Genomic DNA, 12,450 nt, shown 5'->3' on the forward strand with positions numbered 1-12,450 from the left:
TGCTTGGATGTTGTGGGTATCGGAGCTCTGTTGGGGGAAAGGGTATTGAAGAGCTATTCTTCCAACTATTCTTCATGGATGATGGATGCGGCTAAAGCAGGGTAGGTTGAAGAGAACTCTGCTCGATGTCTTAAAGGTTTGGTCAGCAGCTAGTGTTGCCAGGGGAATGCTTCAAGAAGGCAGTGAAGTGTCAAGATCCACCGTCTCCATATGTATGGAGTAATGTCTATAAGGCAGAAAGCCTAGCTGCACTCTGCAAAGCCTACCTTGTAACACCTTATTTTGTATAAGCAAGACTTGCCTGTGTGAAGCAGGCAGTGGGTCAACAAATTTTGCTTTGGCTTATTAGCCAAGCATGTTATTGCTATTGCCCCTGACCCTTGTTTTCCAGTGGCATATTGAGAGAACTCATAGAAGAGAGGGGTGTTTGTTTTTGTGCTGTGCTTATGGTTAGTTTTTCCCAGGAAGCAGCAGTAAGATTTTCTTTTCTGAGGCTTCATCGTGGGATATCCCATTGTGAAGGGAAAGAAATTACCCCTTCTTTCTCTCAAACAAGCGGGGTGGGGGGGGGTGGGAAGGGATGTAAGGGTTTTTCACTCTTCCATTGGGCTTTTGGAGGCAGCAGCAACAATACACTGCTGGTACTTTCTATAAAAGCACAGCTTATGGGATGGAAGCCACCTCCCACTTCTCTATGCAGAGGAAGCAAGTTGGTGGTGGTTTGGAGACATTACTATGCACCTCACTGCTTCTACCTTGGAAAAGGTAGGAAAAGAAACTAGCAGGTTTCCCCTCAGGAAACAACAGGCTATTTGCAGGAGAAGAGAGTACTTTTCCTTTCTTCTCTGGGAGGAAAGGAAAGAAGTTTCTCCACAAGTAGGATTTTTAGTGGAAGAAAGTTCAGCAGCACTCACCATTTGCGGGAGAGATGCTTGTCTATGGCGAGGAGTTATTAAAATCTGGCAGCAGGATTTCTGCTTCATTCTTGTCATGCTGAAGCTCTCTTCCACTGTATCACAAGTTGCTTCTTAACTCTGAAGAGGTTTTGCAGCAGCAGATTGTGCAACAGTGGGTCTGTTCAGACAACACACTAAGCCATGGTTAGGCCACTAACCCGTTTGCAACAAATGGTTAGTGAGTGTGTTTAAATTGTGGTTATGTAGCCACAATGGTTAGGAATAGTTCACATGACATACCAAGTCGTGGTTCACGCAACACGCTAAGCCATAATATTTAGCTCAAAATGCATAACCACCATGGCTTAGCATGTCATCTGAACAGGAACAGTATGATGAATGTATGGCACTCTTCCCCAAACTACTCTGTACTTGAATACAAAATCCTAACATTCAGGGAACAGTATGGGGCAAATGTACATGCTTCTTCATGTTGAAAATGGTTTCTGTGTGATATCATGTCAGTCCTTGTTTTAAAGTCTCTCCAGTCTCTTTGTGATTGCTTTTCCTCTCCTAGAAAGGTTGGTTTGCCATTGTTTTAAGTTATGCTTAGCTAACTTGAAAGAATAGACTTAAGAGGCCGATTTCTTGCTTTTTGCAGACAGTGATCTATTAGGCTGTAGGATTTTGGAGATCACGTAGGCTTCACGAAGTACTGCAGCTTGCACATTTTCAGTTGAGGCACTGACACTCTGAAGTGCTCACCCTAGAGAGGTCTTTATAGCCATGTCACTATATGACTTCCAGTGTCTGGTGAAACCTAGCTCTTTAAGATAGCCTTAGGGAAAGCTGAAGTGATTATTATTTTTATTAGCAGATGTTGCTGTTATATTTGATTATGTTTTTTGTGTTGTCCTGCTTATTTGCATCTTTATGCTGTTCCCTTTAATTTCCTTAATAGAGATAAAGCAGAACATAACATTTTATAATAAATAAGCAAAACACGATGTATTCTTGAATACTCTAAAGCAAATGATTTCTACTTAGTCTCAGTAGAACATTTTTGGGAAGGCTGCGGTATCAATGAATCTCTTTATTGTAGAGTCGTGCAAGTATCAAGACCACTTCACACAAGTCAGCAGCACTTGGCTCCTGTGCCACCACTTCCAGAGACAGGAGGGAAGGTCCGCCATGGAATCATCCCTGAAGAATTTTTCCAATTCTTATATCCTAAAACGGGAGTTACAGGTTAGTATGTTTATGTGAGGTTGCCCTTGGCAAAAGCCTGTTCTTAACAAGGCATTTATAAAAAACATGAATTTATTCGGTATATTTATATCCTGACTTTTTCTGACTGGTGTTCTCACGTAGTTTAATGTGATTTGGGGATTCCAGAGACAGTGCCACTGCTAATACAGGGGTTTTGCATCATCTTATGAAATATGTTGTGTTCATGAATGACTGCAATAGCCAACATAAGGGGGGGAATAGAAAAGAGGGGGTGTAGAATAGGAGCCTACAATTTGTACAAGCACCTCCTTAAAATAGGATAGAATTACAAAGATACCTCTCCATGGATTTGAGTGACTTGTTCCTGAAGCTAAAACTTGGGTGCATTGCATCTCCTGAATTTCAACTGGTGAAGGAAAAGTAGTTCCATTTTAAAAGGGGGTTGCAGTGGGTCTCTGCCAGTATCAAGAACCTATGTGCAGTTTTGATTAGATTGTTATTGCCAGGTTTGACCTTACACATGTGACTTGCAGCGTTATTAGGCAAGATCATTGCTATTTTTCCTGCCTTGGCTCTGACAAGAATATCTTAAAGTACCCCTGTCTGTGATTGACAACTATCTCTGGAGTCTGCAGTACTTGCTCTACCACTCTGCACCTTGGTAACAAACAATAAGTCTGTTATGCCTAGAATTCCAGCTTGTTCATCCTCATTCAGTCATTTACTGCACCCAAGCACTAGTTCAGAACGTCTGCCCCTCTGTGTACTGAACCAGTAGTAATGCAGGGAAAGTATGTCACCTGACTTTGCCATGGACCTTCTAGCTCTTCTTCAGGCATGCTACAAACTCCCGTTGCCTTTACCACTTGTGGCACCCACACTGCAAGTCAACTGCATATGGAGTAGAATTTTAGAAGGCCATGAAATTTTTCATTATGCTGAATATTTTGATTTACGTAATGGTATCTTTATATTTGTTTCTAGGCCCCTATATGCTTGGGACTGGACTTCTGCTTTATCTCCTCTCTAAGGAAATTTACGTAATTAACCATGAAACAGTTGCTGCATGCTCTATTATTGGAATCCTGATCTATGGAGTTAAGAAGTATGGTGCTGACGTAGCAGCTTTTGCTGATAAACTCAATGAGGTGAGAGAGTACTTTTGTTACGCCTCGCTAACAAAATGTATATGTAAAAGGTATACTATATAAGTACAATAGCACGGTGCTGACATTCGTAGAATGTTTTAGCTTAGCATGCAAGATGACATCCTTAAGGCTTTTGATCAGTCAAAATATCTGTCATGTCCTTTTTCCTTGCAAGTAGTATAATTTACTAATGATCAGTCCTAATTTAGCATCATCCTACCCCTCTCCTAGTTAGTAGGTTAGCAGTGTAATCCTATGTATGTTTACCCAGAAGTAAATCCCACTGTGTTCAGTGTACTTGCTTCTAGGTAAGTGTGCATGGGATTTATTTATTAGTACGTTCATACCCTGCCTTTTTTCTAATTTCAGGGAATTCAAGGCACCTTATAGAAGGAACCTATATGTAGTCTTCTTGCACTGCAGAAAATTCTCTTCAGTGCAATTCAATATTCCTCCCTAAGTCGGTACCTCAACTCTGTGCTCTGTTAATAATTATGATGTTGATGTGTAATCTGAAGACATCGAGTGAGAATGACCGAGTCTGCATGTAATGACAACACATAAGTTGTTTAAACCATGGGCTGCCAGAGCTGCAAGCAAGGGAACGAGTGCACTGCCTCCCACATGCTCACCACTTCTCTTTTGAATCTGCTTTCATCAACAACTCAAGAACAGCTCATGTCTGAACCTGGAATTTTGGGTTATATAGGGTTAAAAACCCCAGAGTTTTACCCACTAATCACTCATGGTTTGTTGTTGGATTAAACTCTGGATCGTTTACCCTACAACAGCCCAGAGTTCTAAGTTTGGATGTCATGTCAAACTATGCAGGAATGGTATTCCTGGGTTGTTGATGAAAGCTGATTGAAAGCAAAAGTGCTGAGCATCTGAGAGGCAGCTCATTCCCTAGCTCATAGTCCTGCTAATTCATAGGTTAAACAACCCATGAATTGGTGTCATGTATGAATCAGTTCAATGAGTTTTATTATACTATTCAGTATAAGAAATATAAAAGATCTTCCAAATTATTTCCTTTCAAGATTTTGATTGTTCTAATTATATTCAATAATCAGCTTCATGCTCTTACTAATACTTGGGATTTGATGCCATGCAATGGGATATAATTTCCATTAGCTGAATCAGAATGAAAAACATGGTGCCAGATAGAGAACTTTGTCCAATGTCCTTTTTGTCCATGCAGGTAGAGAAGAGAGTATACTATGTTTGAAAATTCATGCTCATTATGTTAAATCATGCTACTATTCAGTCTTTTCATATCTAATAACAATTATACTATGACTTCTTCCAATACTGTATAAGGATGTGGAGATGGGTAATGGGCTATAGGTGTGACTTCGAAAAAATAGACTTTTTCGATTTCTTTCTAATTTCAGGAAAAAATTGCTATAGCACAAGCTGTGAGAAATGATAAGATGACCCACCTTGAGAAGGCAATTGAGGACGAGAAGAAAGAGCAATGGAGGGTTGAGGGACGCCACTATCTTTTTGATGCCAAGAGGGTACAGTATTAAAATATATAGGCAATGTTGCAATAGCAATTAAAAAAGTAAACTTGAGAAATTCTGTCCAACAACTTACTAGACTTATTAATATAAGCTCTTAAGAGTTATAATGTGTTGTATGTATTCTCAGTTCTTGTGCTTCTGGTGCCTTTACTGTTTTCGTCTTTCTACAAACTACTGTCAGTCTGCGATAGCACTTGATTAAAATGTGTGAAAGATATTCTGAAATTTCATTGGAGGAGATATTCTAAACACCTTTAACATAGTTCCTACCTAAATATAAAAGAGATACCAAGTGCAGTATCACTAGAAAATTTGGAACAGTGGTATGGCTAAATTAGTATCTTGCCATTAACATCAAGTGCTGTCTAAAAGTGATGGAATTCTAACATTTAATTACTTGGTGCATCTGGATCAATGTCTCAAGCTGCAATTCTGGCCACAATTTTCTAGGAGTAAGTCCCATTGAACTTAATGAGATTACCTCTTTGCAGAGATGTGTAGGGTTGCACTCTTACAGAGTGATCCTGCCAGTGGATGGGGAGAGATGCAAAGGCAAAGGAAACGCCTTATCAAAAACCTGCCAGGCTCTCACCATCTGGGCAGAACAGAGAGGGGAGCAACGCCTCCCCACTCTTCATTTTTTCTCTCTGTTTTAATTTCCTTCCCATTGGTTTTCTCAGTCCCTGGGAAGTTTCCCTTCTCTTTTGCCCACTCCCTCCTTTTATCCCAAATGCCTTTGCAGCACTGTTGTACTGGCATGTAGAGGGGCTGGAGGGTTTTTTCCACTCTTTCCTGCTCCCTCTGTAGCCTGGTGAAGCAACCTGTGGTTCACACGTAACAACAGCCCATGGTTTAAACAACCCAGAATTCACAACCCAATAACAATCCATTTGTTTTCTTTCTGGGTTGTTCAAAGTGAGCAAGCTATGGTTTTTCAGCATGGCTGGGTTCATATATCAAGAGAATACATCATTCAATACCCATGGGTTAGTGTTATGTGCAAATCATTGTGGAAATACATGTTAAGAAAGGATATCTCATTTGATACTGTGATTGTAATATACCAGGTTGATGGACTTGTGGAACTTACCCCTTTTTAACTGCTGTATATTTTAACTATTGAATATTTTGGGGAGAAGAGACATATTCTTAGTGAGAATTTAACAAAGATAGCAGTTAATATCTAAAGTATGTGTGGTAACAGATTTTGTCTCAAATTGCTCATCTTCTAGTTTTTAAACATGTATCTGTAAATCTTTTAAACATAAGAAAAACAAGATATTCTATGTATGAGCGCATTTCACAGAAATACTATGATCAGATACTATGGCAAAGTGATATATTTTATTTCTTGCTGATCTAGAACAATGTTGCTATGCTGCTGGAGACCAATTTTAGAGAGAGGATGCTCACTGTATACAGTGAGGTGAAGAAGCGGTTAGACTATCATGTGGCGATGCAGAATGTCAAGCGGCATATGGAACAAGCTCACATGATCAACTGGGTGGAGCGAAATGTTAGGCAGAGTATTACAGCTCAACAGGTACTTAGAAAATGCTACGTTACTAGTACTTGTGGATGGCATTTCACTGTTAGCATTTGGTTTCCTTTTACCGCCCCAGTTTAGATTAAGATACCACCTAACCTGCTGGAGAATGTGTGCTATTATTTAGAACTAAAGTTTAGGATGCTGCCCATCTTTTTTTGATATTTGCAGTGGAAAATATGGATGTCTCTGTTTTAGATACAGACTTGAAGCAAGAACAGATTCTCATGATTAATTTGGCTATTATGAAAATCCAAACAGACTTTTTTATATATGTGAATCACAGAATGTATATGTTTAAAAGATAAAAGTTAAGAATTAGAATATTGTTGTAACTAGATAACATTGTTTAAGTTGTTTTTAAATGGGCCTGCAAGCCAAAGATGTAAGTTCTTTAAGGCTCAGTTCAGACAACACATTAGTTAACGCAGTGTGAAAACTCCACTCAGCGGTTGAGTTTTTAGGAGGTATTCCCCACACAACATGTTCTAACTCCACCATTGTGTGACTGTGGGCTCCCATGGAGTTGAGTAAAATCCATCACAATGTTTTACGGTTCCTCCGCCCTCTCTCCTTCCCCAGTCATCCCGAAGGTATCCCATCAACCATTGCTGCAAAAAAAAACAATCCTGGTGGCTCTACTAGAATGGCACTTCCTCCTTTCGCTGCTCATGCCAGGGAAGTCTGTAGCCAATGGGAAAAGTCAACTCAACAGAAAATTCCATGGAGCCCACCACACAACATGCCACACAATGATTGTGCAGGAACTCTCCTCTGCACAGTGTGGATATTCTGCATTGAGTGTTTTCCAAAAAAAAGCCTCCACCATTGCATGGCATTTTCCTGCCGGACAACACATTTCTCAACGGTGGTGTTAAAACTCCACCATGGAGTTCTAAAACCACCATTGAGAAACATGTTGTCTGAACTGAGCCTAAGTTTATTGACTTCAGTGGGTTTAGGCATGCTTAACTCTGGACTCTGGTTCATGTGAATAAAAGATGATTGCATATGCTGATCTGGTGATAGCTAGCTCCTTAGCAAACCCCCCCCCCCCCATCTGACTTTATTTATAGCATAGGCAGGGATACTTCCTTTATCCTTGAATTTTGGCAGCTCGCCTAGACAAAGCTTAAGGACCTTTGTTCTTGATTCTAATTAAGAAATTCAAAATATTCAGTTATGTCTAGCATATATGACTTAAACTAGATTGTTTTGATTTCCAATTATTTGGCTAGAATACAGGCCATCTAGTCCAACTCTAAGTATTTTTTCCTTCTCTCTGTTATTTCTTCCACTGAAGTTTCTCAAAATATTCATTTTCCTCTGTATTTCAGGAGAAGGAGAGCATTGCCAAGTGTATCTTGGATCTGAAGATGCTGTCAAAGACTGCACGGGCAACTGCCTAAATACAGCTTTTACTCATGACCTCTTTAATCTTATGACTGATAATCTTAATTAAAACATCTGTAACCTTTTCGTGTTTTCTATCTGGTAACTACAGAAACAGTTACAATCCTAGACTAGGACTGACTGATGGCAGTTTATCTCTCACGTATGTCACTCTGCAGCCATTTAAAATAAATGGATGCTGGCACACTATAACTCTGTTACAGTGATGGGGACTGAAGGACATACTAGCTTCTTGCAATGTCAAGTGATGAATCTTCTTTGCTACTCTTTCACCCCTTACTGTTTCTATAATATATACTCAGGTTGCTAGGGCTAGAGTAGACAAATCTAAAAATACAACTTTTCTTAAAGGTAGCAACATTTGTTACTTTTGAATCCTGTTGTCAATCAAGTTGGTAGAAACTAAGGGACTATATATTCATCTGGCCTTAGTAGCCTGAAAATTTGTGGTTGTGATATACCTGCCCCGCCCCCAAGTTCGGGAAAGTGCTGGGTTTTTTCTCTGTTGTGCTGAGCCTCTAAGGCACTTGGGCTGAGCCCTTGCTCAGCCATGTATGTGTGGAATGGATGGGGACTTATTCCTTTAGTCACACTGGCCTTCAGGGGCCTCTCAATGTCTCTCTCTCTTGGCTGGGGAAGACAGAACAAAAGGAGGTCATTGCTGGTGAGGGCAATTATTCATCCCTGGATGAAACTGCTTTGTGAGTGAAATCCTGCTTTTGCACTAGTCACCTATCAAATGTTCTTGTTGGCTGCATTTCCTAAGAAATTGCTTGATCCTCTGTTCCTCTCAAATCAGAGCTCAGAAGTTGTCCTTGCTTGGATACAAATTGGATGTAAGGTGCATATTCTTCTATACCTGCGGACAGGTTGTGAGCCTTGCAGTGTTCCTCTTGCAGTTGAACCTGTTTCCTACATGCTGAACATTCTGTGAAATCGTTCACCTGATTTGCACCAAGTCTAACTTCCTTTCTTGGTGAAAATAGTAATTTGTGTGGTTTATGTTTATTAAAAGAAGCAGGCAGCTAGCAAGACCATATGAACTGATCCCTGGCTCTACAAGAAGAATCCCATAAACAACATACTTCAATTGGGCTTTCTTTCTTTTTTGTCATATCTGATATCAAGCAATTTTGCTTAGATCCTTACTAGCTGCCTTTTCTTAGGGTGCTTTCAAATAGAAATCTTGTGTTGCAGATCAAAAGGCATTATACAGCTATTCCAAATTTTCCTCCTTAATGGATGTTTTTCTAGCAAGAACACAGAACAAGTAGGGGGGCAGGGAGAATGAGATGATATCAAATTGAAAATGGTGACCTCTGGATCCTCTGTAAAACCCCGTCAATGAGACAGCGCAACTGGAAGCCTCGTTGGAAAGCACTCTTTATTGATTTGTCTGACATGAAATTTTGAAACAAGCCCATAAGAAGAGGACTCTGAAGCAAAGAACAGAACATGGCAGTAACTGTTTAGGATTAGATCGTGATGTAGTCATACTTAAAGTAAACCCATCAAAATTAATGGGGTTGAAGTTGGTCATGACTAATTGAAGTCCTATTGATATCAATGGGTATATTCAAAGTATGATTAAGTCTGAATTCAACTCATAGCTTTTGCATATATTTTAGCCGGTATGCTATCGCATGACGATAAGAGTTATTAGTATAGAAAATTACAGTTTATAGTAATTTCTAGAAACTCAACACTTAAAATCCACAGTCAATTAACTATCAAATGCATCTCTCACACTACTGTCATTTTATATTTATGAAATTTATCTGTGACTTAATCTTTGCTCTCCTTATGTATCTGTAAATTCTACTGAAGCATATGAATGTTGGGCACACAAAGGCATAGTTGGTATTGGAGTATAGATCCTATCTGCATTTGAAAGTCGTTACTATTGAATAGCACACACTTTTAGGCACATTTTATTTATGTTAAATGAATGTCACAGACTTTCAGAAAGTGACCCAAATGATTGGATCCACCAAAGTGATTTAGAGATATTAATATATAATACCAACACAGTATTCATAATACATTTTTGTAATACAAGCTTTTAGTTCTGAAATGTGGCAGAGAAATCAGTAAAACAAGTACACTAAATAATACATTTTTCAATATTTCTGAGTAGAACTATGAATAAAATATTCATAATACAAACTTTAGTTCTGAAATGTGGCACAGAAATCTGGAATAACTACAGTAAACATTTTTTTCTGTATTTCTGAGAGTACAGTTTTCACCTTGGAACATTCCCAATGAATTGCAATGTTCAAAAGATAAGGTACTTCATTGTATAGATGACATCTAGTTCTAAAATAATGCAATGCTCCCTTTGAAGTGCTAATATTGTCCTGAGATGCACTTTCGTTATCTCCTTCCAATACACATTTTATTTCTGAAGGATATTGTGGTTGAGCTTTAACTTTAAAAAATCGCTAAAAATCAGGGCATGGTCCGATTTCCTTCAAAGTTGTCATGCCTAAGGTCCTATGTGGAAGCTATCATGGTGTCCAGTTACATGTGTATATCTTGAAAAATGATGGAGATAAATGCAGTTTTGTAAATGTTGGAAGTTTTAAAAATTCCCTAAAAATTGGGATGATTCGCTTCAAAATTGGCATGACTAAGGATCTATTTAGAAGCTATCAGGGTGCCTAGTTACATGTATGTATCTTGAAAAAAAGATACATACATAAAAAAGTTATAGGCGTTTTTCTTTTCCAATGCAAGTCAATGGAAAAAAAATGCAGTTTGACCCAAAATGGCGTCTGGAGCTCCAGATCGATCCAAACCGATTCGAACAGATCCGGACCTCCCCCGACCCGAATCCAAATTTAGGGAATCTGGATCGGCCCAATCCCACTCCAAATCCAGGGATGCGGAGCACAGCCCTAGTTTCAAGGTCATACATATTAATCATAACTGATTTATTATTACATATTACAATTGGTATATCAGATGAGTTTATCCTTTTCACTTGGCAATCTTGCCTGGAACGTCCTCCTTAAACTCTCCACTGACGGCTGAGGAGAAACTTCAGGCACAGGCTGAACGAAACGGGAACTTCAGCATTGAGATTTGAGCAAACGGGAACCTCTGCCACCCTCTTCATGGTCACAAAGATCTTCTGGAATGTCCCACTAGAACTGGCCAACAACTTGCCTTTGTGTTTTGAAGTGTTTCAGTTGCTGACTACTGTAGATAGAGCTGACGTTGAAATTGCAGGAAGCAGCCATCCCACCTCAGCTGATAATCTTATCAAATTCTAAATCAGAGATTGTGGTATAATGTTATAAGGCTTCAAGGCAGAGCAAAGTTCATCCAAATACCGCATTATGTTTCAAAGAAGACACATGTGGTTGCCAATCGCCTGGAACATTTGTGCAGTAACTGCCCTGAGAAACAGTACTGATATAATCTTGGCCTCAAGTGGGTTGATGATGTGGCTTGCTTGAGGTCCCCTATTTAAAAGCAATAAAGATAGCATAGCAATAGCATGCAAGATGTGCCACATATTTGAGAAGCAGAATTTGCAGAATTGCTTTAAGCATCCATTCTAATTTTCCAACAAATTTGCCTTAGTTGAGATGAAAACTAAAAATCTGCAAAACAATTAAGTTTTGCTGATACGCAACCTGGGCTGTGTATGCAGTGCCTCAGGGGTGGGCAACTTGTGGTCCTTCAGATGTTTTGGCTTATGATTCCCATTAGCCCTCACCATTGGCTAAGCTGCCTAGGGCTGATGGGAGCTGTAGGCCAAAACATCTGGAAAGCTGTATGTTGCCTGTCCCTGCAGTACCTAAAATGATAAGAGTTGGAAGGGGCCATTTGGGCCATCAAGTTTGACACCCTGCTCAGTGCAGAAATCCAGTTTAAAGCATCCCTGACTTAGACCCAGTTCTATCCCTCTTGGCATTCCATGCATGTACCATGGCATCTTCAAATCTTTCTTAAGCTACATTTTAGGAAGCCTTTCCCCTTGCTGTTTTCCCCTCCCCAATTGTATTTCTGTTTACATAGAAACTTGTGGTTCATTTATTTCTTTGGATGCAATTATCACAGTGCTCTTTTTTCTGTTCTTGAATCCTGAAGACATCATATTTGTCTAGATTCATTTTAAAGATTATGCTTGGATTGATCATCTTAATTTTAACCCTTCAATTAACTGACTAAACAATACCCTCCTAGGATGGAGTCTGACAATGTTTTGCTATGTATTTGTCTGCCACCTCACCAGAAAGAACATACTGAGAAAAATAGGACACAGCAGAGATTTAAACCCTTCTCAAGTGATCAGTTCCCAGCTGCGATATTGCAAATTGCAACCTCTTTTTAAGATCCAGAGCTGACCGCTTCATTCTTGACGACTATAGCACTATCAGTTTGGAAGGTGTATTGTGAGCAAAAATGACAGATTCATGTCCCAAGGAACTTACAGTCTTAACTTTCTTTTTCTTTTCTTTTTTTAATTTAATTTTTTTATTTTCTACAATACTTAAACATACAGCATTACAATTAAAGAAAACAACATACTACATAAATGTTGAATACATAATACATAACATAATCAAAATTAACATATAAGTGCACCCCCCACCTCGGGATCTCATTCCAAAATCTCATACTTTCTTCTGCTGGCGGTTTCCCACTTCCCTTAGAAAACACAAATATTAGGAACTGTT

General features: G+C 39.2%; 1 protein-coding gene across 1 annotated transcript in view; it reads left to right on the top strand.

Annotated features, from left to right (window-relative positions):
* Window positions 1-7,823, top strand: part of ATP5PB (ATP synthase peripheral stalk-membrane subunit b) — a 331,787-nt gene extending 323,964 nt beyond the window's left edge. Inside the window, exons 4-8 of the mRNA XM_063143197.1 lie at window positions 1,999-2,144; window positions 3,111-3,274; window positions 4,669-4,794; window positions 6,164-6,343; window positions 7,684-7,823. Of these exons, the coding sequence (XP_062999267.1) occupies window positions 1,999-2,144; window positions 3,111-3,274; window positions 4,669-4,794; window positions 6,164-6,343; window positions 7,684-7,755 (688 nt within the window). The 3' untranslated portion in view covers window positions 7,756-7,823. The remainder of the gene's footprint in view (window positions 1-1,998; window positions 2,145-3,110; window positions 3,275-4,668; window positions 4,795-6,163; window positions 6,344-7,683) is intronic.
* Window positions 7,824-12,450: the final 4,627 nt, after the last annotated feature.

Source organism: Elgaria multicarinata, chromosome 1, assembly GCF_023053635.1.
Source record: "Elgaria multicarinata webbii isolate HBS135686 ecotype San Diego chromosome 1, rElgMul1.1.pri, whole genome shotgun sequence".
Taxonomy (NCBI): domain Eukaryota; kingdom Metazoa; phylum Chordata; class Lepidosauria; order Squamata; family Anguidae; genus Elgaria; species Elgaria multicarinata.